Below are 22,517 nucleotides of genomic sequence, written 5' to 3' on the forward strand. Positions count from 1 at the left end.
ATGGAGGGATGGGGGGGCATAGGGATGTAGGGAGGAGGGATGTAAGGGCAAAGGGATGCAGGGATGAGGAAGGGATGCAAGGATGTAGGGGCGAAGGGATGCAGGGATGGAGGGATGTGGGGGTGCAGGGATGAGGAAGGGAAGGGATGCAGGGATGTGGGGATGCAGGGATGTAGGGGCAAAGAGATGCAGGGATGTGGGGATGCAGGGATGTGGGGGTGCAGGGATGCAGGGATGAGAAAGGGAAGGAATGCGGGGATATGGGGATGCAGAGATGTGGGGACAAAGGGACGCAGGGATGAGGAAGGGATGCAGGGATGTAGGGGCAAAGAGATGCAGGGATGAGGAAGGGATGCAGGGATGTAGGGGCAAAGAGATGCAGGGATGAGGAAGGGATGCAGGGATGTAGGGGCGAAGGGATGCAGGGATGAGGAAGGGATGCAGGGATGTAGGGGCAAAGAGATGCAGGGATGAGGAAGGCAGGGACGGAAGGATGTGGGGACACGGGGGGCAGATCCGGCCCTGACGGACCCTGCAGCCCCTGACTCCCCGCCGAGCGCCCGTATCCCGCTGCTCCCGGCCGGGCCGGGCCGTGCCGCCGTACCGGGAGGTGGCAGCAGCGGCCGAGCGCGGGGCCGGGCCGCGGGGGGCGGTGCCGGCGGGTGGGTGTCCCCGCGGGACGGCGCCAGCCGTGGGCTCCGCGGGCATCCCCGCCGCTCTGCGGCCCTTCCTCCGGCTTCAGCCCTTCCCGGGCCGCGGGGCCGCGCTCGGGGGCTCCTGCGGAGGGGAGAGGGGCTGCCCCCCGCCCAGCGCTCCCGGGGGGGGGGGGGGCCGCACACGCGGGTGGGGTCAGGACGCGGGTGGGGTCCGGACACGGGCGGGGTCCGGCTGTGCTCGGCTCCTGGGGTCCTGCCCCCCTCCCGCGGCTCCTCTGCATGGCCGGGGAGCGCCCAGCCGCGCTGGCCCGGAGCCCTTCCCGCAATACCTCTCCGCGCTCGGGCCCTGAGCAGTTTTTCTCTCCTTGCAGCCGCGCCGGGGCTCCCTGGTGCTCCCCGTGTGTCCCCCCCTCTGTTGCTTCTTTCAGGTGCTGCTGGATCGTTCATCCCCCGACCCCCTCGCTGCACCCTGCCAGAGCCCTCCGGAGGTCCCCCGGGAGCGGGGGGACGTGGGGAGCCAGCGAGAGCGGCCGCCCGGCCGGGCCCTCGCCCTGTTGCGGGTGGGTGTGGGTTTGGCCACGGACCAAATCCGGGTTTGGGCTCCGGTGCCACCGCAGCGAGGGGTGCCCGGCAGCGCTGGTGGGGTGCACGGAGTTGTTGCTCCCCGGGACGCGCTCGCTCCGGGAGCTGGCGGCCTTATTTACGGACTGGGTGGTTAACCGGCGGTTTTGGCCAAATGGCCCAAAGGCCCCGGGGCTGCCTGCGGCTGGGACACGTCGCAGACACGCCTGGGGGGCTGCAAATGGTCAGACATGGAGGGCAGCCGGGGTGGGACACGGCTTGGGGGTGGGCTGCCTCGGCCTGTGATGGGGGAGAGCCATGAGCCCACCCAGCCACGACTCACTCTGGACACAAGCTCCCCTCAGCCACAAGCCCCCCCTGGCCACCAGCCCCCCTGGCCATGATCTGCCCTGGCCACCAGCCCCCCTGGCCATGATCCGACCCCAGTCATGAGCCGCCCCCCCCCCCCCATCCACTTGCCCACCCGGCCGCTTCCCCAGCACCCACCCGCGCCGTGCCGGGCACCGCGGGGACCCGACCCCGAGCTGGCAGGGGGCAGAGGAGGATGCCCAGGAGCATCCTCGGGGACCTCGGGGAGGGGGTACGGCGGGTGCCCCGCGGCCTCTCGCCCCTCGGCCGTGGGCTGTGCCGGGCCGTTTACCGATATCGGCTTTATTTAAAGAAACCCAACCCAAACCCGCCCCCGGGGCTCGCAGCGGCGGCGGGGCCGGGCCGGGGGCGGGGGGTGCGCTGAGCGCGGCGGGTCTCAGCCCGCCCCTTCCCCGCCCGCCGCCGCCGCCGCCATGGGGGCCGCGGGGCCGCTCTGCGCCCTGCTCCTGCTGCTGGGCACCGGCACCGGCACCGGCACCGGCCCCAGGCCCGGGCCGGGCCCCCCGCGGGTGGTGCTCGCCCTCCTGGCCCGTAACGCGCAGCACTCGCTGCCGCACTGCCTGGGCGCCCTGGAGCGCATGGACTATCCCGCGGGGAGCATCGCCCTGTGGTGAGGGAGCGGGGGCCCCGGGGGGAGCGGGGACCCCGGGGTGCGGGGAGTAGCAGGGATCCGGGGGAGGAGGGGCTGTGGGGGAATGGGGATCCCGGGGGGAGCCGGGACGCTGGGGTGACAGGGACCCGGGGGAACGGGGATGCTGCGGGGGTGGGGGGCGGGGAGAGGGGAACGGGGGTCCTGGGGGTAGGGGGGACTCTGGGGGGAACGGGGAGCTGGGGGGTAGCGGGGACCCGAAGGGCAACGAGGGGAGGGGAATGGGGAGCTGGGGAGAGCGGGGACGTGGAGTGATCTTGGAGTAACGGGGGCCTGGGTGGAGGGAGCAGAGACCCGGGGGAATGGGGGCCTGGGGGGGAATGAGGACCCTGGGGGGATGGGGACCCCCGGAAGGAACAGGGACTCTGGTGGTAACAGCCCCCCCCTCAGCCCCAAAGGGTGGGGGGTGGCTCTGCCCCGGGTGTGGGACCCAGCAGGGACCCGGGAGGGGCTGGGCGCTGCCCCACGGCGAGGGGGCAGGACCCCCACCTTTCCCCTCCCGAAGCTGTGGGGCTGGCGAGGGAGGGGAGCCCCGGGCTCGGGGGGGTTTTGCATCATCAGGGACAGACGCTACCTTCCCCCTCCCTGCAGGGCTCGGCCCCAGCCTCCCCCTTCCCCAAAGGCACCCCCCAAACCTCCTTTTACCGTGCTGGGGGGGTGGCTGGGAGAGGAGCCCCCCATCCCTCCTCTTTCTCGCTCCTCCACTGCCGCCGTCTCTCGCCTGAGCTTGTCGGAAACTTTTGGCAGGGGGCTGAGGCGGGGGCTGGCAGGGGGGTCCTGGCAGGGGTGGCCGGGCTGGGGCAGGGGACAGCTGCTGGCAGCGGGGGAGCGGGGGGCCCTCACCTTCGCCCACCGCAGCCCTGGGAGCCCCTGGCCGCAGGGCCCTGCGGGGTGTTTCAAGAGCAGCTGCCTGCAGAGCTGGGAGCTGGGGGGGGCACAGGTCCTGCCTTGTCCCCTGTGTCCCAGGGGGTCCCTGTGACACCAGTGCCCGAGGGGCAGCTCGGGGCTCTTTGACAGGTCGAGGGTCCTGGGGAGTGTGGGGACTTGGGGGTTGCCCCAGTGCAACGTGGGGCTCAGCCCCGTCTGTGCTGGGGTCCCCATGAATATCGTCGCAAGGTTGGGTGAAAGACTTGGGGACGGCGGCTGCGCATGGCACGGGAAGGTTTGGGGAGGGGGATTTTTGCTGCCTGTTAGGGCCTTTCCTCTGACTGCTGGAGCCACGGAGTGCAGCGGGGTGCACAGGGGTGCTGTGGGGTGCAGCGGGGTGCATGGGTGGGGGGACGAAGCCGCTGTGCTCCGATGCTGTTCATGGTGGGCAGCCAGAGGGCTGGGGTGGGGAGAGCACGGCCGGGGCTGCTGCTGGGCTGCAGGGACAGGGGGTGAGAGCTGCGGGACAGCCCGGCCGGCGGCGGCACCGGGAAAGAAATTACCCGTTCGCATTCCCCCTCCTGCCAGCGCAGCCTCGGTTCCTTCAAATTACATGTTACGTTCCCAAGCGAGTCCACCGCTGGCTCAGCCTCTTGGCCCCAGGAGCGTTTCTAGTGCAGGGAGGGGGCCATGGTTGTCCCCTGGGGGGGACCCCCGGAGGCTGACGTCCCCTCACCCCAGGTGCGCAACGGACCACAACTCGGACAACACGACGGCGATGCTGCGGGAGTGGCTGGAGGCGGTGGGGAAGGACTATCACTCGGTAGCCTGGAAGGTGCAGGAGGAGCCCAGGTGAGGCTGGGAGGTGCTGGGGGGCGGGTGTGGGCTGCGAGGGGCTCCCCAAGCAGCACCCCACTCCCTGGCTGGGGACGCTGCCAGGAGGAGCCGGCGGCGAGGCAGAGCTGGGCTGACTCAGCCGCATGCACCGAGTTTGTGCATTCCCAGCGAGCGGGATTAACCCCTGCCTCCCTCCCGCCCAGCTCCTACCCCGACGAGCTTGGGCCCAAGCACTGGAGCGACAAACGCTACGAAAACCTGATGAGGCTGAAGCAGGAGGCTCTCACCTACGCCCGGGAGCAGCAGGCGGACTACATCCTGGTAAGGGACACGGGGTGTCGGCAGGGTGGGGGCCAAGGCAGGTGTCCCCGCACCTCCAGGACCTGTGCTGTCCCCCCAGTTTGTGGACACCGACAGCATCCTGACCAACAACCAGACCCTCAAGTTTCTCATGGCGCAAAACAAGTCGGTGGTGGCCCCCATGCTGGACTCGCAGACCTTCTACTCCAACTTCTGGTGTGGCATCACGCCCCAGGTACGTCCCCAGAAAGCCCCGGGAAGGGGACCCCCCATGGTTGACCCCCTGACCACGGAGGCATCACGCCGGTGTGCTGCAGGGCTACTACCGCCGGACGGCTGACTACTTCCCCACCAAGAACCGGCAGCGGGTGGGCTGCTTCTCTGTCCCCATGGTCTACGCCACCTTCCTGATCAACCTGCGTAAGGAGGAGACGTCGCGGCTGGCTTTCTACCCCCCCCATCCCAACTACACCTGGGCCTTCGACGATATCATCGTCTTTGCCTACTCCTGTCAGGCGGCCGGTGAGGGTGGTGGGGGGCCAGGGGGGGAGTGGGAGGTCTGGGGGGCTGTGGTGCTCACCCGTCCCACCCGGCAGGTGCGGAGGTCCATGTGTGCAACCAGCAGCGCTTTGGCTACATCAACGTCCCCGTGAAGGCCCACCAGACGCTGGAGGACGAACGCGCCAACTTTGTGCATCTCACGCTGGAAGCCATGGGTGAGCACCTGCGGGTGGCGGGGTCCTGGAGGTGTCCCCTGCCCCAGGGGTGACAGGGACCTGGTGCCGGTCCTCGGGGCAGGGCTGTTGGCCCTGGTTCCTGGCCACGGGGGTCTGGGCTCCACTGAAGGGGTGTCCTCTCTCTCCGCAGTGGATGGCCCCCCCATGCAGCGCTCCAGGCACATTTCCCTCCTCCCCAAGCCGCTCACGAAGATGGGCTTTGATGAAGTAAGTGCCCAATGGACCCTCCCCATGTCCCCCTGTCCATCCCTCTGGCTGCATCCATCCATGGCAAAGCCCACCACGGGCTTTGGCCGAGCCCCCTGTCCCCCATCCTGCGGTGGCCAGGCAGGCTGTGTCCCCACCCGTGACAACATGCCCCCTCGGTGGGGCTCTCCCCTTCCTCCCCAGATCTTCCTCATCAACCTGCTGCGGAGGCCGGACCGGCGCCAGCGGATGCTGGCGTCCCTGCGGGAGCTGGAGATTGCCCCGCAGGTGGTGGATGCCGTGGATGGGAGGTGACCGTGGGGGGACATGTCCCCACTCTGCCAGCCCCTCCGTTGTCACCCTGGGGAGGGGACAGGGGGTGGCTGGGAGGGACGCCTCGCCAATGCAGCCCCTCGCCTTGCAGCACCCTCAACAGCAGCGACATCAAGGTGCTGGGGGTGGACCTGCTCCCCGGGTATTACGACCCCTTCTCCGGCCGCACGCTCACCAAGGGCGAGGTCGGCTGCTTCCTCAGCCACTACAACGTCTGGAAGGAGGTACGGGGCTGTGAGGACCGTGGGGTCCCTAAGGGCCACCAGCATGGGGCAGGGACCCTGTAAGCATCACCAGGTCTCTGGAGGACCTGGGGACAGGGGTGTCCTGCAGGGTGAGTGGATCCAGTATGGCCCGGCACGGTGCTGGGATGGGTTTGCACCTCTGCCCCCTCCCTGCAGATCATGTCCCGGGGGCTGGAGCGGTCGGTGGTCTTCGAGGACGACGTGCGCTTCGAGGCCGCCTTCCCGGCACGGCTGCAGCGGCTGATGGAGGAGCTGGAGGGGGCACAGCAGGACTGGGACCTCATGTAGGTGCTGGGGCCGGGGGGACGTGAGGTGGGGGTCCCCGGGGCTGGCTCTCACGGCTCGCTGGCTGCCCCACAGCTACCTGGGGAGGAAGCAGGTGAACGTGGAGGATGAGGTGCCCGTGGAGGGCGTACGAAACCTGGTGGTGGCCGGGTACTCGTACTGGACGCTGGCCTACGCCATCTCCCGCCGAGGGGCACAGAAGCTGCTGGCTGCGGAGCCCCTCTCCAAAATGCTGCCGGTGGACGAGTTCCTGCCCATCATGTACGACAAGCACCCCAAGTAAGGAGCAGGGGGTGCAGAAGGGGTGCTGGCGGAGCAGCATGGCCGTGCTGGTGAGGGAGCATGTGTTTCTTCTCCACCGTCACCGTCCCACCCTGTCATTCCCCCGTCCCCCCCCACGTTACTCATGCTGGAAGAAAACATCTGTAGCATGAGCTCATTCCCCCAGGCCGCTGCCTGGCTGCCGGCCGCTGGAAAATGGCCGTCTGCCAGTGCGGGGTGGGGGACGGCGACGGGGATGGAGTCGGGGCTCGATGCTGGCCCTGCATGGGGGTCTTGGCCCCATAGCAAGGGGGGAGCAGCCCCCTGTACCCCGGTGCTGGGGGGCCGTGTGGTCCCCCACCCCTGCTTGTGGGTCTCAGCCCCATCTTGGAGCACCTCCGTGCCCCTCTTCCCAAGCGGGGGTCAGTGGCAAGGCTGTGTCTGGGGTGGGGGAGGCAATTTAGGAGGTGGGCAAGCACCGGTGGCCGAGGGTCCCGGGGAAGAGGGGAGCAGGAAAGCCAGCGAGCAGGATGGCAAAACAGAGGGATTAGGTGTGTAGAAAGGAGGCTGGAGGTGGACGGAGGGTCACATTAGTGCTCTGGCTGTGAACCAGTGGCAGCTGGGAGTCCCATGCTCGCCGGGATAACGGCACCAGACAGCCCTGGCCCGGGGCCAGGCGGGTCTGGGCTGGCGGGATGCTGTGCTGGAGACTCTCTCCATGCCAGGGCCGGCCCCGTGCCACCGAGGCTGGTGGGGAGAGAGGGGTCCCATCCCCTCTGCAGTCCCTCCATGGTCCCTCCCCAGGCTCTGCCGCCAGCAGCCCCCCAGCTCAGCTCCCTTCCCCGGACCCCCTCCCCGGTACCCCGTGTCCCTCCCCATCACCTGCCCTGCGTGGTGCCTTCCCCGGGTGGTCGGTACAGTTTTCCCAGCCCTTTTTTCTCCACTGGGCCATGCTCTGTAAGCCAATTTCTCCTCTCGGATCCGCTCGACTTTCCCCAGCGAGGATTACAAGCGGCACTTTGCCCCCCGGGACCTGCTGGTGTTTTCGGCTCACCCCCTCCTGGTTTATCCCACCCACTACGCTGGGGACAGCAACTGGCTGAGTGACACCGAGACCTCCACCATCTGGGACGACGATGCCAAGAAGACCGACTGGGCTGGCTCACAGAAGACCCTGAGGGACTCACGGGGCAGTGCTGGCCACCTCCGCTCCACCGCCCGTGATGAGCTCTGATGGTGAGTGAGGCTGTGGGACCCGGGCGCGTGGTGCCGGGGACGGGGGACAGAGTGGCTGGGAAACGTCTCCCTGCGAGTGCCGTGTTCGGATATGTCCCGGATGCCTAGTTTCTTCTCGCCATGTGGCAGCAGACTCAAAGCACTGGGAAACAGAGACGAGACCTTCTCTTCCAGGCAGGGACAGGGATGGGGATGCAGATGTGCCATGTGGGGCTGCATGGGGCTGGAGGGGACCAGGGGACCAGGTTCTGCGGCTCCCCGAGTCTGTGCTGCTCCCCAGCCCCTCAAGTGAGGAAGGGACAACGCTCCTTCACCTCCTGCAAAAGTCACCCTAGTTTGGAGAGAGCTGGGAGCATCTCACAGGGGGAAGTTTCACCCCGGCCCTGCTTGCTCTCCCCCAAAAGCGGGTCTCCCTTCGGCCATGTCTCCGCGGGGCGGCCACGCAGGCAGGCGAGCACCCGCACTCGCTCGGCCCCGAGGCAGCACTGCCACGGTTAACGCCGGGTCAGACTTTCCCTGTCTGAGGTTGCTTGTGCTGGCAGCAGAGCCTCTCCAGGAGCAGCCAGACAGGGGGAGGCTGGAAAACAATCCTCCCACCGCCTCCACTGCAGGCGTGAACGCGTCGGGGCTGCTCCTGCCTTGACTGCTAATGTTCGCGTCCTCGCCTCCTAGGGACAAGGGATTGTGACCCAGCTGGGAGCACTGCGGGCCAGCGGCCTGATCCTGCCTGCTCCCGCTTGAGAGATGCAGCTGCCCTGGACGGATCTCCCCGGGGTCCTTCGAATCTGCATGTGGAGAATCCACCCAAGGCAGGCTTTGCCCCAGGGCTCCCGGAGAGCCCTTTCCCTGCCAGGTGGGGGGACCAGGGGAGCGCCGTGCTCCGACCCTGCTGAGGACACGTCTCCAGGACCGCCCTGAGCGATGCCAACTCTGCCGTCTTCCACTGGCTCGGACTTTGGGGAGTGTTTTTCAGGCCGGGGGCTGGCTCCCACGGTGGCACACGTGGCCTCCTGCCGCCGACCGGGCTTGTCCCTCGCCTGTGCCGTGTCTGGGCTGAAGCCAAGGGAGGATTAAAGCACACTGTGTTTGAGCTGACGTGCCGGCTGCTGGCTCTGCTGGGTGGCATTGCCCCACGTAATGTCCCCAGGGCATACCCCACCAGGGTCACCTCGGAGCTGCGGTAGCAAGGGTCTGGCAGTTCCCCCGGCTGGGGATTGCTCTGGGAATGAAATCTGTAATGGGGAAAGGGAGGGAGGAAGGTGGGGTGGGAGGCAGAGACCGGAGCTCTCCCTTGAGGTCCGGGGGTGAAAAGGTGGGCAGCATTTCCGCAGCGCTCAGCTCTCCCCTGGGAATGCTGATGGAAACGATTTCCCTTATTGGCGCTAGGTTTGGCCTTGGGACTGAAAACCTGACAGCCTGAGCACCAAGACGCGCAGCCGAGTCCTGCTGGGCTCCGGCATCTGTCACCTTTGTGGCCAGCTCTGGAGGAGGGCATTTGCTTTCCAAGAGCCCAGGCTTGTTTGGTGCTAAACCTCAGCTCCTCAGCAGGGTGACGTTTGGTTGAAAACTGAGGGTTTTCTGGAGTGGAGGAGCAATTTCCTTAAAAACACTGCAACTAGCCCTAGTCTGGGTGAGCTGGGGAGATGTGAGCTCCCTTCCAGGCCCCCGGAGCTGCCGCCTCTCTCCACCCCTGCCCGGCAGCTGACTGCCCCTTTTGGCCCTGGAGCAGCTGCTGGGACGGTGGGTTGCTACCTTCACCCAAGGTTTGGGGGGCTGCATCCCTCTTCTCCCCACAGCTTGATGAAGGCGATGGAGCAGTGGGTGGAAGCCTCGATAGCTGAGACCCACAGCGGGATGTCTGAGGCCACCAAACAAATGATCCAGGAGAGCCTCATTTGGGACAGGTTGAACAGCTACAGCAGGGACCTCCTGAAGGAAAACCACTGGCTCCAGGAGATCATGTGAGACCCAAAGATCCAAGTGGATCTACTGGAGAACAGGGAGAAGGAGACGGCCATGTGCATGGTCTGCAACTGCAGAGTCCCAGCCAGTACAGGCACAGGTGACACAGCAGGGTGGAGAGGTGATGGCAGGTTGGGGACACCTTTGCTTCCCTGCCTGTCCCCTGGCCACAGGTAGCCTCAATGCTACAGGAGGAGCTCGGGAGCTGGAGTGGAGGAAGGTCCGGTGCCAGCTGGAGTGGAAGAAGTAAGAGGCAGCAGTGCTGCGGTACGCGTGACCCACCAAGGGTCCTGGCGCTTATTCCAGTGCCTGCTGGGACGCGGGCGAGGAGCTGCCGGCACTGGGGCTCTCAGTGCAGCTGCGCTTACAGGGCATGCAGCTGGACAGGACAGGCCGGCAGAGCCCAGGGCTTTGGGAAGCTGCGGTGGTGGAAAGACCTCGCTTCTCGGGCTGCCCTCTCCGCCATGAGACCTGTAACGGGTCTGCGAGGAGGAGCTAGAACTCCTCCAGCTGTTGGAACTCCAGGGTTTGGCTGAAAACCACCTAACTCAAAAACTGTGAGGCCAGCCCTGAAGCTTGCTGCAGCTCAGCGGGAGCAGCCCTCGTGTGCTGCTCAGCTACGAGCTTCCAGGTGACTCGTGCTTTCCACAGTTTCTCAACAAAGCTGAAGTGATTTTGGAACCTGTGGAAGTTGCTCCCCGCTTCCCACTGGAAGCTTCCCTCCAGCCTGGGCTGGCGGAACAGGGATGGGGACACGGATTTGAGCTGCAGAGAGCCAGGGACAGCCGGAGTTCAGCAGGCGGTGCAGGGGAGAGGGGCAGGAGCAGGGCAGAGGGTTTATTTAATTTCTGTGCCAAACTGCCGTATGAAGCCACTGCAGGGGTCGCGTGGGACACGAGCTGCCTGAATCTGTGTGGGGATGGCCTGGGGCTGCCCTAGCACCTGGCCAGGCTGCCCGGCAGGGCCAGCTCTGCTCCGCACCACGGTCACCCCGGAGAGTCCGCAGCGCTCTGTCCATCGGCCACACAGGTCCCCGGGGGTTCGTGTCAGCCCCTGTCCCCCGGCTCTCCCGCGGGCGCTCTCCTCCGCAGGATGTGCTCCAGCAGGCAGGTTGCTGCCTGGGCCAGGACCTGCTCCAGCCTCTCCTGCTCCCCGGCGCTGAACGGAGCCAGGACATAGCTGGACACTGTCACTTCACCCTCCGGCCGCCCGATGCCAACCCTGAGCCGCGTCATCTCCTGGGGAGGAAGAAGGAAAGCTGGAGGAGCTTCACCTCAAGAGCCCAGCTGAGACAGAGCTGGGGCAAGGGGACAGTGCTGCGAGTGGGGCTGGGCAGCAAGGGAGCAGCCCCTCATGTTTTCCAGGTGGTTTTGAGTGCTTGCGCCAAGAAACATGATTTTGGAAGAGGCTTTTGCTGGGCTGTACTGAGATCCCAGGCTCCTGCCAGGCCTGGCAGAGCCACTCGAGCTAATTGTTTCCATGTCTTCCACGGCGGCCAAACTGACATTAGCCCTCAGGGAAGCAGAGGGAAGGAGGGGAAGGAGAAAAGGGGGGAGAGGAAAGGGAGCAGGGGCTTGTCTGAGGGCAGTTGGAAGAATGGGAGTGGAGGGACGACGTGCCATGCATTGAGGTGGGGGCAGGATTGATCCCCTTCCACTGAGGCCCACTCACGTTGGAGTGCAGAGCACTGATGCAGGATCGGACCCCGTTGTGTCCCCTTGGGAGAGAAGGAGAAAACCCACAGTTAGTCTGTAGGAGACACCCCTCCTCCCCCCAGTACGGTCTCAGGGGTCTCTTGCTGCAGGGACTCGGGGATGTGGTCCCAGCCAGGGGCTGCAGCCCCCATGCCCTGGCTCTGCAGGAACATCCAGCCCCTGGGGCTGAGAGCAGCTGGCTGGGGAGGACGAGGGAAAGCAGGGCTGGGACAGCACATTCTGCACGTCTCAGCTCTTGCTGCAGCTGGTGCACGGGTGACCAAGCGCTGTGGCCCGGTACCATCCCTGTCCTGGCCTGCAGTGGAAGATTTCCTAGGTTAAATGTCTCAAGGCTGGCCCAGGAGCTGGCACTGGGGCAGGCAGAGTGGAGGCAGAGTGCTATAAAAAGCCCATGTGGTGCAGCCGATGGGCTGGATCCAGCTCTCAGCCACTTCCAGGAGGCTCCCTGCCCTTCCTGCCTGGGCAGGAACTGGGAGGCTGCCCAAAGAGCTGGCTCTTGCTCCTGCAACTGGGATCGGGCCCAGGGCTGGTGCTGGGGCTGAAAACACCGCCAGGCTGGTGGGACTGGGCCAGGGATGGCCCATGTGCACGTAAGGGCAAGGCCTCAAACCAGCTCACACAACCAGAGAGCTGTGGCCACCTCATACCTTGCGCTGCCTCCCAGCTTGATCGCCACCTTGCCCAGGGCCTTGTCCAGGTCATCATGAACCAGGTAAATGTCTTCTGGGCGGAGGTTGTAGATCTCAGCTTTGGAAACAGAAATACAACCCAAGAAATGAGGGGGAGACAGACTCACCAGGCCCTGACCCTGCAGGGCTGGGCAGGGGGACGGCAGGGCCGTCACAGGGCCCGGTGGCACAGCAGGCTTCGGGGGTGACCGAGCCACTCACCGGCACTGGCGACGCTGAGCCCGTTGAGGTTCATGAGCCTCCGCGGCTTGAGCAGCAGCAGCTCTAGGCCGCGGGCCGTGGCCAGGGCCACGTCGGCGCAGCACCGCCTGTCTGCTCGCCAGCCCTCGGCCACCGCCAGCTGCCGGGCCAGCCGGTCCAGCACCGCCATGCCCACGCTGTGCCGCGTCCCCCGCAGCCCGTAGTTGCCCAGGCCGGCCACCTGCCCGCGGGGTGTCAACAGGGCTCTGCCGGGCCGCCATGACGCCCCTGGCTCCTCCACGGGCCTGATCCCGCCCAGCACCGCTCAGCCCCGTTCCTCTCCGTCTCCATCCCCTCAGCCCCGGTCCCCGCAGCCCCGCTCCCCTCCGTCTCCATCCCACCAGCCCCGCTCCCCTCAGCCCCGCTCCCCGCAGCCCCGCTCCCCGCCGCCTCCATCCCCTCAGCCCCGCCGCCCCCCGGTCCGGTCCCCTCCGCCCCGCTCCGCCCCCTCCCCTCACGCCCGGCCCCGCCCCCCGGACCCACCATGACGCGCGGCCCCGCCCGGCTGACGAGCGGTCGCGCGCGCCCCGCCAGCTCCGCCGCCAGCATCGCGCCGCGTGCTCCCTCTCCCCGTGACGTCGCGCCCGCGCGCCGCCAATGGCCCGGCCCCGCCCCGCCGCCATCTTGCTTACGGGCAGCGCCGCCATCTTGCTTGAGGGCGGCGGGGCGGGCCCGGGGCGGTGGCGTGGGGCGGGCCGCGCTCCGCCCACGCGGGGGCCGTGGCCCCGCTGTGGTAAAGCCCCGGGGCTCCGCCGGCCGCCGCTTCCCCGTCTCTCGCCGCAGAGAGCTGGGGCAGGGACGGGGGAACGCAGCCAGGGCGAGCTGTGGGGTTACTGGGAGCCGCGGCCTGGGAAGGGTTCCCTCAGGCGAGAGGGGGATGGGGGCCGCGGGGCCGTGTGCCACGGCGGTGCCGGGGGAGCAGCCGGGGGAAGGCTGGGAGGGGTCCCTGCGGAGGGTCTTCGGGCCCAGCCAGCGCCTGCACAGCTTCCCCGAGGGAAGCGGGGTCCCTGCCCGCAGCTGTGGGGGGCAGGGTGCGGGAGCAGTAAGTGCCGGGGGCTGGGGCCCGTGTTTTACGTGTTCGTGCCTGTTACGTTCCCACTCGCAGCGGCCTTAGCAGCGGCCTTTGGGGTGTGGGTGGATGCGGGGGATACACGATCCCTCGCCTTCCCTCAGCCCCTCTCCGGCCCTGGGGGGCTCTTGGCCCTGCCAGCGCAGCAGAGCTTTCTTCCAAGACTGTGTGACAGTCCCCCCAGCCAGCAGCATGTCACTGGGCTTTGCGCATGGCTCTTTTCGTCTCCACAGCTTGCAGAAAGGGCTGGACTTCTCCTCCTGTGGCCAGTGGGAGGAAGCCATCACCTGCTATTTGGAAGCCATCAACCTGGATCCGCAGAGGGTAAAGGGTCCCCAGAGGGCTAGGGATACCCCAGCGGGGGAGCTGGGAGCTGGAGAAGGGAGGCAGCAGCGTTAAGGCTGGCTCTCACGCTGGCATCTGGCTTCAGGATGCTGTAACCTCTTGCCAGGCTGATCCTGGGTACCGTGAGCAGGGCTGGGCTGGGCCAGGCCAGCATGGGCTGCGGGTTGTCTGTGGTGCAGGCAGAGCTGTATGAGCAGCGGGCAGAGGCCTTCCTCCAGCTCTGTGACTTCCAGTCGCCCATGCTGAACTTCAGGAAGGTGCTCATGCTTGGTGCCTGCATGGGAGCAGCCCTGCCTGGCTCGCCTGGCCCTTGTCCTTGGCCTGCAGGTCAGACACCGCTCCCCTCCCCCTGTCTGCAGCCTCGGCCTGTGGCCAGGGCTTCCCTGCAGGGCCGACGTCTGCTCAGTCAGGAGCTCTACTGTGAGGCCTTCACACAGGCTGCCGAGCTGCAGACTCACCGCAGGGTGTTTTGCCAGAGGAGGTAAAGCCAGGGCAGCGTTAGGCTCTCTGGCTGGGCTGGCCCTGCTGTGGGCAGCCTCCAGCCTTGCCCGTCTCCTCTTGCAGCATCGTGTGTCTCATGGCTCTCAACGAGTTCCCAGGGTGCCTCTGGATGCTCAACAGAGACCTGGAGGAGGACGCGAAGAACCCTGATCTGTACGTGCTCCGTGCCTCCTTCTACGAATGCTTTGGGCAGGTACGGCTGCTCTGGTCCCCGAGGGGCCCTGCTGCCCCTTCTGGAGGCTGGGGATGCGCTGGGGGGTGCCAGGCTCTGCGGGTACCTGGCCTCCCTGGGCAGCTGGCCCCGTGTCACCAGGACATCCGATGGGCCCTGGAGCTGCAGCCACAGCACAGAGCTGCCCAGGCCCTGAGGCGGAGGCATGCTGAGACGAGGCCGGGAGGCCAAGGCTGAGGTGGTGGCCAAGGCCCTGTGCGGGGATCTGCGCAGGGCCCTGCTCAGCATCAGCTTCGTCATCAAGAGTGACCCCTCAGCTGCCAAATTCTTCACCCTCCGGTAGTGAGAGTGTCACCGTGACCAGTCAGCCATATCGGCCTCCAAGCTCTCCTGTCTCTGTCCCTGTGTCACAGGGGGACGCTCCTCCAACGGCTCGAGGACTTCAGTGCAGCCCACGAGGCCTTAGGAGGGCGAGGGAGCTGGGGGCCCGGAGGCCCAGGAGGCTCAGTGGCAGCTGGCACTCACCTACAATGACTGCACCATGCACTGCTACGCCCCGGGCTGATGTGATGAGGCTGTGATGCTCCTTGGTGAGGCTCTGCGGGACGAGAGGAGGGAGAAGGGGCTCTGTGTCGACAGAGGAGGCAAGCAGCCGGGCTGGGGATCACAGCGGGGTCCCCAGGGTGAGGGCTGGGGTGTCAGACAGCAGCACCTGCACTCGGGCATCGAGCACGTGCAGGGGAAGGCCCTGCGCTGGGGTCCTGCGTTGGGGAGCGGTGACTGAAATGGGCGGTAGGGCCCCTGGGTTCTCCCTTGGTCCTGACCCTGGTTCACAGCTGTGTCTGCCTGGACCGTTCAGCAGCGGGGAGACGTACCAGGAGCTGGGATTTACCACTGGTGGTTCAGCTCCCTCCCCGCATGGCCTGTCCTGGGGGCATGGCTGGGAATGGCTGCTCTCTTCCAGACTGGGCTGCATCTCCTCGCCTGGTGGAGCTCAGAGCTTTTGGCTAATTACGCTGAAATCTTTGTGGCTGGGGTGGGCTGGACACACGCCATGCGTGTTTCCCACTGGCACGGAGAGCTCCAGACAAAGCCCGGGGGTGACAGCCAGCCCCCAGCCGCTCTCATTTAACTGAGACACCGACGCTGCCTCACTGCAGACTGCTTCCTTCGCCTGGGGGAGCTGGCCTACACGCTAGCGGATTACCAGCAGGCGCTGGAGCTGAGCCCGGGGGACTGTGTTGTGCCGAGACGGGTTGCAGCGGCGCTGCACGAGCAGGGCCAGCGGGACTTGGTGGCGAGGTGAGTGGGTGGGCTGGTGCGGTCTGCCCCAGGGCCAGTGGTGAGCCCGGCTGCTGAGTGTGCTCGCTCCCATCCCCTCGCAGGCAGTACCGGCAGGCAGAATCTCGCTTCTCTGTGGCCATTGAGCACGAGCCCCAGAAACCGCTGTACTACCTGTGCTGGGCCAGGGCCCACCTGTGCCTGAGGAGGGTGGAGAAGGTGAGGGAGGATGCTGCCCTAAGTCTGTGTCTTGACCCCACAGACAGCGAGGTACAGCCCTGTGCTGCTCCCTGGTGCCCTCCTTGGGCCGTGAGTGATGGTCTCAGCCTGTTGCCTTGACTGCAGTCTCTGTGCCTACCCCTCATGCGGTTTGAGGCAAGCCTGGTGTTTCTGTTGTGCTTCGGGGGCCAGCAGCTGATCAAGGATCAGGGACTGGCGTCGGGGGTCCTGCCAGGCTGTGGGTCCAAGCCAAGCAGTGAGGGTTATAGCCTGGCTGTTGCAACAGCGTTGTGCAGAGGCACTGGGCAGGTCTCTTTCCTCCTTATTTTAATTTTCCTGTTTCTTTGACCCTAAATCAAGGCAGAAGCCCTCCTGTGTCTGGCTGCAATAAGGGGAATGTGTCTCCACACAGCCATCACCCAGTCGCCCAGTGGGGCACCACTTGGGGCAGCAGCGTGGCTCGATCGATCTGGGTTTTGTTTGAGGTGAAACCCAGGCTCCCTGTTGGGGCAGATCCCGGTGGCGCTGGCAGGGCCTTTGCTGGTGGCACAAGGCGGGTGTTTGGCTGCAGCGGTGGAAACCCCATGGCTCAGAGCTCACTGTGGGGAAGAGTTTTTCAGCAGAGGAGATCCAGGTCTCACCTTGTCGCCGTTGCAGATCCTTTCCCTCATACACTACCTCTTTCCAAGAAAGACCGTCCGTGCTGCCCTGAGGAGTGAGACCGGATGCCTTGCCCAAGAAACCTTGGAGAAAACTCTTCAGAGCCCCCCAGAACTCACCGTTTTGGCTGATGTCGCCTGGTGTGACAGCAGCAATAGGGACATGCTGGGGGCTAGTTTGTCTTGGGTGTTAGCCCACTAGTGCTGCCCACTCCAAGGGGGGTTGCTCAAATCCTGAGTGTGAGGGTTTTGTTTGCTCCAGAGAGGAGGCATGTTTCAGAGCTCACTGCTGAAGTAATCGTGCTGGCAAAGGCAGGTTTTGCCCCTTTCTGCTCTTAAAAGGTGACGGTGGGTTGCTGGGTGTCTACACTTGGCCTGGGAACCTTGTTCCAAGCAGGTGTCTCACTCCTCCTCTGCCCTCCCAGACGAAGGATTGCTTTGGGGGGTTGCTGCAGGCCTGTAGCATTGCCTTTGCACTGGCACTTGTCCCCAGGCTGCTGACAGCACTAGAGGATGATCGGAAGGAAGCGGTGCTTGAGGGCGCAGGGCTGCGCACAGGAGTAGGAGCTGTCGTCGGGGACAGCAGCTCGGGTGAGCAAGCCCAGGCTGCGGCAGCAGAGGCTGCAGGCTTGGATCTTGCACCCAGCCAGCGCGGAGAGCGGCAGCTATAGCTGCTGCAGAAACGGCTGCTCTGTCACCACGCCGCCCGGCACCTCGCCTCGGCCCTCAGCTCCCCACGCGTGGGGCCACCAGGCAGGCTTCGCAAAGCAACTCTCCCTGGGCAGGAGGCGACGTGGCTCCCACCTCCTGCTGCGCTGGCACTAGCCCTGCGAACGTGGCCTTGGGGGCCAGAGATGTGCTCTGCAGTGAGGGAAAACTGCTGCTGGGGCAGAGACACCCAGTGGCCTTCCTGGACCTACACTGGCTCCTCTGTGGAGGACATCTGGCCCAGCTACTGCCACCTCCTCCCCAGGGAAAGGCTGCTGTCTGGTTTCCAGTTACCTAATTGGAGAACACCAGCCCCGTGCCGTTAAATCCCCAAAGTCCGATCGCATCGGGCAGCTGTTCCCATGCAACTGCAAATCTTCCAAGTCCTTCCGTGCTAGCTGCAGTCAGGAAGCCAAGTAAAAGACTGTTCCCCAACTGTTTTTCATAAAAGATTTATTTTAAAATTAGAAAGGCATAACATTTTTGGAAGAGGCAGAATTTTTGGGTCTGTCTGTGGGCCAGCTCCCAGGCAGCATTTGGGTGGTGTCTAAAATTGCTGTCCCCAGAGCTCCAGCCCTGGAGCTGGAATGGTCCCAAGCGCTGGCAGGTCATTTCAGCACAGGGCCCGAGCGGAGCATCAGGAGCTTTGGGAAGCATCCCTGCACCCATCCCTCGGGCAGTTTGTTCCTAGAGAGTGAATGATCCTGGTTCCTCTGACCTGTTCTCCCATAACTGACTGCACGGAGGATATTAAAACCTGGGCAAAGGCCAGTGGTGCTGTGCACCCCATGCTCGGCAGTGTGGAGCACTAATCTTCTCTAAGTTGTCCCCAGGTCCCCCATCATAAGTGACACTCCCCAAAAGCTGAACGGACACTGGCCCAGCCAAAGCCTGTGAGGTCTGACCAGCAGAAGGATGTACAAGAGGCTCAACAGCTCATAGCACCAACTCTCAGTCTGCTGTAGAAATCATCACTGAATAAAAGGAATTTTAAAAACCGTTAGTGGCACCATGGCCTTCCCTGGAGGTAGGACTGAAATTTTTCATAGCTGGTAAAACAAGCGAGAAGTCTTTTTTGTTGTTGTGGTTGTTTTCCTGGTTTGCTGCAGGGAAATCCTTTGGACCTCGGGGGAAAGATGGACAAGAGGGTGGTAGGAAGAACCTGGCTCTCGGCAGATCAGGTGTTGCCATCTCCCACGTTACCCCCCCAAGCTTGTTAATGGTGAAGCTGGTCCCTACCAGCACCCATTCACAGTGAAAGGAAGCTGGAAAGAGGTTGGCTCTAAAACTTCCTTGAAAAGAAAACTTTGCTGCAATGTTGAAGGTGCTCACAGGCCAGTGCTTGCAGGAGTCAGCACCAGCACTGTCACGTTGTACCGAGGAGCTGAGGCACAGCCACGCTTAAAAAGGTTTTAAAAAAATGTTAAAATGCTGTAGGAAATAAATATTCCTCTGTGGGCTCAGAATCTTGATGTGTTGGATAGCAGTAGCTGCCAGGAGAGGGGAGAGCTGCAGGTGGGTGCTGCTGACAGGGTGAGAAACCTCCCTGACACTGCAGGCCCTCTTAGCATCTTCCGCTTGTTGTCACAGATGTCTTGGGTGGTGCGCTGGGCTGGTCGTGTCCACCCTCACCTGGCCAAGGGTAAATCACTAAAGTGCTTTAAATCACATCACTTGCACTTGGTCCCACAGCCGCATCCTGCAGCAGCCTCCTCGGGGCTGGAGAGACGAGTTCGGCAGGAGAGCGCTCATGCTGCCGAGAAGGAACACGCAGCCCCTGCTGCTCATCCTGCCAGCCCTGGGCTCTGCCGCTTTACAGCTCCATATACATCCCATATGGATCTGCGCAAGGCCCTCGCCAGTGACTAGAAGAAAAAACTGATCCGAGAGGCCATGGTTTTGCAGCCTGTTGATGAGAATATTTTCTCTTCTTCTGGGAAGTAGGGGATGCTGTCAGCCACCTCCTGGACAACACCCGGACGTACTTCGAGGCCTTGCTGGACAAGTTCGCTGACGACACACTGCTTTACGTGGTGGCGCTTCAGTGGGAGGAAGGGCACGACAAAATCAATGAGATGTTCATTAATGATCCCAGATTTCCAGAATCCACCTGCAAAAGCAAAGGAAGAGACAGGTTTTACCTTCAGAGAGTCTCTGCAGTCCCTGGAATTCCAAGAGCTGCTTTGTGAGAAGCCAAAGTACTCATCTGAAGAGAGATCTGCTCCAGGTTTGTACAAGGAGAGAGTTGAACCCATCAGTTGTCACCCCTGTTCCCCCCCAATAGACTTGTTCTCCAGGAATGGGCGGATTTAGCTTGACTAGTCAGAATTTAAGCTCTGCTCCCTGTGACAAGGGCAAAGCAAGGAGAACCAGGCAGGCAGTGAGGATCCATACGTCTCGGTGCCTTTCCAGTGAGCATGCTGTGCTGTTTGCCATTCCCTCAACTGTGAATACACCTTGTCTCCAAAGAACTTTGCTAAACGTGGCAACAGGTCTGCTGGCTTGGAAGGCCAGGCTATTCCTTCCCTTCGCCAGGAAACCTCGAAGGGATCGCAGTTCCCTTCCCTCAAAACCCCATCGTCCCTTTCTGGCTGCCTGGGAGGTGGCAGGCGGTGGCGGTGGCTGCCTGGAACGGGCCTGGCTCCCTCTGCCGGGCTCTGACCCTGCAGGAAGGGCTCTGCTCCACGGACTCACTCTGAGGGTTTTCAAACACGGCTTTGGAGATGGCCGGCTCCAGGTCCTGCAGGCTGATCTCTTCCCGGTCCTTGCGGGCACGCCAGAGATCCAGCGTCATTTTGTTGATCTGCTCCCCTCCTGCATTGCTGCACAAGAATGAGATGCTTATTCGGTGTGTATCTGGGAAAATGGTGTTGCAGGACAGAGGTGGCATCTGGCACCCTCCAGCCTGCACAAGTGCAAGCCAGGATCTCCCAGCTGCCTGGCCTAAAATTACTCCTGTAAAGGCAGCCAAATAACAGGGACAGGAGTGCTTTTTCAGACTTTCCAGGTCTGTCTATTCACAATGAAATAGTGTCTCTTGGAATCTGTAGAGGCTCAAGACTTGGAGAAGGAAAAGCAAAACAAGGGTGTGCTCTGAAGTAAATATGACCTCTGCCCAAATGAGAAGCGGTGTGCTGGAAGGCCCCGTGATGCCACAGAGGGGCCTCTCTTACCTTATGAAGATGAAGATCGCTTTGCGGTAGTTGGTCCCGTACACAACCCACGAGGGTCCCAGGAATGGTATGATCACGTCGATCAGGCCCGGGTGCATCTTGTCCATCTCGTCAAAGAGAAAGACCGACCGTCCACAGTTTGTCAAGTTCCCTTGGATCCAGCGCTTCAGGCTTTCCTAGGAAAAACACCCACCAAGCCGTAAGGCAGCGAGATACCAAGGACAGCAAGGGAGGCTTGAGCTACCCCAGAGCAAAAGCTGAGGCCTGAGCTCAAGCGGAGCTGAAGGTGCTGAAAGCAGCTTGTCCCTGCACAGCACCACCTACTCGGAGCAGGAACAGCCAGCACTGGGGAGGCCTCCTTTATTCTGGGTTTTGCACAGTGGCTGTTACCAGCTTTATTAGCCCATTGTAAGATCTTTTATTACAGATTTAAAGAAGGAGGCAGGAAACTAAAGCTGGGGATGCAGACTCCTACAGTTCCCCACGTTCTTCTCTTTCACTGTGTATCTACACAGTTCTCGGCTACTGAGTGCTTTTTGTCAGCTCCTTTCCTGGTGCAAAAGCATGTGCCTGTGCTGACCCAGAAGAGCTCTGGCTCTTTACCACGGCTGAAGTTACTTCAGTGTAGATGCCAACCCACACAAAACCACTCACGTTGCCTGGGGGCATGTATAACTCTTAATGGAAGCACTTCACCCAGTATGGGTCTTACCTTCCTGAGAGTATTTCTTCTAAGGACACAACACAACAAATAACTTCTCCAAACACCCAGAACGCAAACGTGCAGGTGCACTGGTTCCCCACTCTGCTGAGGGTTTGGCAGCTAACCTTCCCATTTTGATTTCTTCCCTTTCTCAGCTTTAAGAGACAGAGTGCCATGGTTAAGTCTAGAGCTGCTGTTCAGGAGCTCCTTGCTGTGTGAGGAGGGGATTACAAGTCTAGCGATACGCAGGTTTTCACAGCCATCAAGCTGTTTGGAAAGCAATGAGAGAATTTTAGTGCCTTTCATCTAAGCAAAGCACTTTTGTTTGTGCGTTCAAAGGGCTGTGTAAATATTTAAAGAATGAGAACGCCATCACAGCAAGGACTGCTGTGGGGAAGACGAAAGTGATAACTGAGTGCCAGAGCGTATCACGGTTACTAGTGGATCCTTCAGCCAGTGTGTGGAGCCACTCACTCAGCCATGTCTGTCTGAGAGGGTAAAACAAAGAGCTTTTATTCCTACTGCACTTCAGGAAACAGCCTGAATGCATGTATACTGAGGATGAAGATGGACGTAACCAAAGACAACCCCAATCAAGCAGCACTGTGCTGAGAGGCGTCCCTTACCTTGTACTGCTCTATCTGCTCGGCATGGGGGAAGTGCACTATTGGAGAGAACTGGTGAACATAGGGGCTACGGAGCCCACCCTGGAAGAGGTAGCGGACGAGCATGGAGCTCACGTAGGTTTTGCCTGTTCCCGTGGAGCCATGGAAGGACATCACGAGGGGTTTCACCGGATTCTGGTTCTCCAGGAACTCCCTCACTCCCTTCATCACCTGCTGCCTCACCAGGGGCTGCCCCACCAGATTCATGGCCAAGTCACACTCCAGACCTGAAGCAAAGTCAAAGCAAAACTTAGAAAACGCAGGCTGAAATAGCTCTTGTCTCAGACTGCGGCTGTCCCGTCTCTGAGGGCTGCTTCCTCGGGCCCGCTCTGCCATCCGGCCCGGGCTGCAGAACGGCCCTGCCGCCCACTCGTGCCCCTCTGCGGGGCGGGGAGGCCGAGAGCCCCCCCTGCACCCCGCTCCGGGGCAGGCCCCCGGGGCGGGTCTCCTGGAGACACCCTGCCTGCCGGGACGCCCTTGCCTGCCGCCTCCCTGGCCTCGGAGTCCCCGTCCGCAGAGGCTCCCCGCCCCTTGGCCCCCTCGGCCCGCCGCGCCTCAGGGCCCCTCACCTCAGGGACGCCCCCTCTCCCCCCCCGCACCTCGTCCCTCCCCCCCCCCGCCGCCGCCGCTGACCGCGCAGGTCGGGCCCGAAGCCGCACTCGCAGTCCGCCGAGAAGCCGCAGCGCAGCGCCCACAGGTCCCAGGCGGCGGCGGGGCGGGCGGCGGCCGCCAGCGCCAGGGCCAGGGCCAGCGCCAGCGCCGCTCCCGGGGCCATGGCGGCCGCCCGCTCCGGCACCGCCCGCACTACAGCTCCCGGCGTGCCCCGCGGGGCGGGGCGAGGCGGGGCGGGGTCCGAGAGAGGGGCGGGGCTGC

At 63.5% G+C, this 22,517-nt stretch overlaps 4 protein-coding genes across 20 annotated transcripts; 2 read left to right on the plus strand and 2 right to left on the minus strand.

Moving 5' to 3' along the window:
• Positions 1-1,975: 1,975 nt before the first annotated feature.
• Positions 1,976-8,633, plus strand: CERCAM (cerebral endothelial cell adhesion molecule). Of its 3 annotated transcripts, none has more exons than XM_072883421.1 (13): positions 1,976-2,217; positions 3,865-3,975; positions 4,164-4,281; positions 4,361-4,495; positions 4,578-4,680; positions 4,857-4,976; positions 5,128-5,204; positions 5,388-5,494; positions 5,608-5,740; positions 5,918-6,045; positions 6,122-6,325; positions 7,307-7,543; positions 8,216-8,633. In XM_072883421.1, the coding sequence occupies exons 1-12, from the start codon at positions 2,021-2,023 to the stop codon at positions 7,539-7,541; spliced, it is 1,668 nt and encodes a 555-aa protein (XP_072739522.1). In that variant the 5' UTR covers positions 1,976-2,020; the 3' UTR covers positions 7,542-7,543; positions 8,216-8,633. The 3 variants fall into 3 exon arrangements, with proteins under 3 accessions (XP_072739522.1, XP_072739523.1, XP_072739521.1); XM_072883420.1 differs by having other exon boundaries at positions 1,977-2,217; positions 4,578-4,782; XM_072883422.1 differs by lacking the exon at positions 8,216-8,633 and having other exon boundaries at positions 4,578-4,782; positions 6,122-6,378; positions 7,307-7,445.
• A 1,680-nt stretch (positions 8,634-10,313) lies between these two features.
• On the minus strand, positions 10,314-12,748 carry PTRH1 (peptidyl-tRNA hydrolase 1 homolog). Its single transcript, XM_072883429.1, has 5 exons — positions 12,633-12,748; positions 12,111-12,330; positions 11,868-11,967; positions 11,177-11,222; positions 10,314-10,743 (listed from the first exon to the last, which is right to left on the minus strand). Exons 1-5 carry the CDS (start codon positions 12,696-12,698, stop codon positions 10,552-10,554), a joined length of 624 nt encoding a protein of 207 aa, XP_072739530.1. The 5' UTR covers positions 12,699-12,748; the 3' UTR covers positions 10,314-10,551.
• Positions 12,635-17,582, plus strand: TTC16 (tetratricopeptide repeat domain 16). Of its 15 annotated transcripts, none has more exons than XR_012045722.1 (7): positions 12,896-13,542; positions 13,923-14,044; positions 14,128-14,257; positions 14,650-14,826; positions 15,397-15,538; positions 15,622-15,736; positions 16,097-17,582. XR_012045722.1 is itself a non-coding variant. In XM_072883428.1 (6 exons), exons 3-6 carry the CDS (start codon positions 14,817-14,819, stop codon positions 16,223-16,225), a joined length of 450 nt encoding a protein of 149 aa, XP_072739529.1. In that variant the 5' UTR covers positions 12,896-13,542; positions 14,128-14,257; positions 14,650-14,816; the 3' UTR covers positions 16,226-17,582. The 15 variants fall into 15 exon arrangements, 4 of the variants coding, with proteins under 4 accessions (XP_072739529.1, XP_072739528.1, XP_072739526.1 ...); XR_012045725.1 differs by having other exon boundaries at positions 16,430-17,582; XR_012045729.1 differs by lacking the exon at positions 13,923-14,044 and adding an exon at positions 12,635-12,882 and having other exon boundaries at positions 13,452-13,542; positions 15,622-17,582.
• On the minus strand, positions 17,540-22,474 carry TOR2A (torsin family 2 member A). Its single transcript, XM_072883423.1, has 5 exons — positions 22,278-22,474; positions 21,606-21,871; positions 20,277-20,452; positions 19,798-19,925; positions 17,540-19,213 (listed from the first exon to the last, which is right to left on the minus strand). Exons 1-5 carry the CDS (start codon positions 22,417-22,419, stop codon positions 18,969-18,971), a joined length of 957 nt encoding a protein of 318 aa, XP_072739524.1. The 5' UTR covers positions 22,420-22,474; the 3' UTR covers positions 17,540-18,968.
• Positions 22,475-22,517: the final 43 nt, after the last annotated feature.

The sequence above is a fragment of the Ciconia boyciana genome, chromosome 18 (assembly GCF_034638445.1).
Source record: "Ciconia boyciana chromosome 18, ASM3463844v1, whole genome shotgun sequence".
In the NCBI taxonomy this organism is placed as follows: domain Eukaryota; kingdom Metazoa; phylum Chordata; class Aves; order Ciconiiformes; family Ciconiidae; genus Ciconia; species Ciconia boyciana.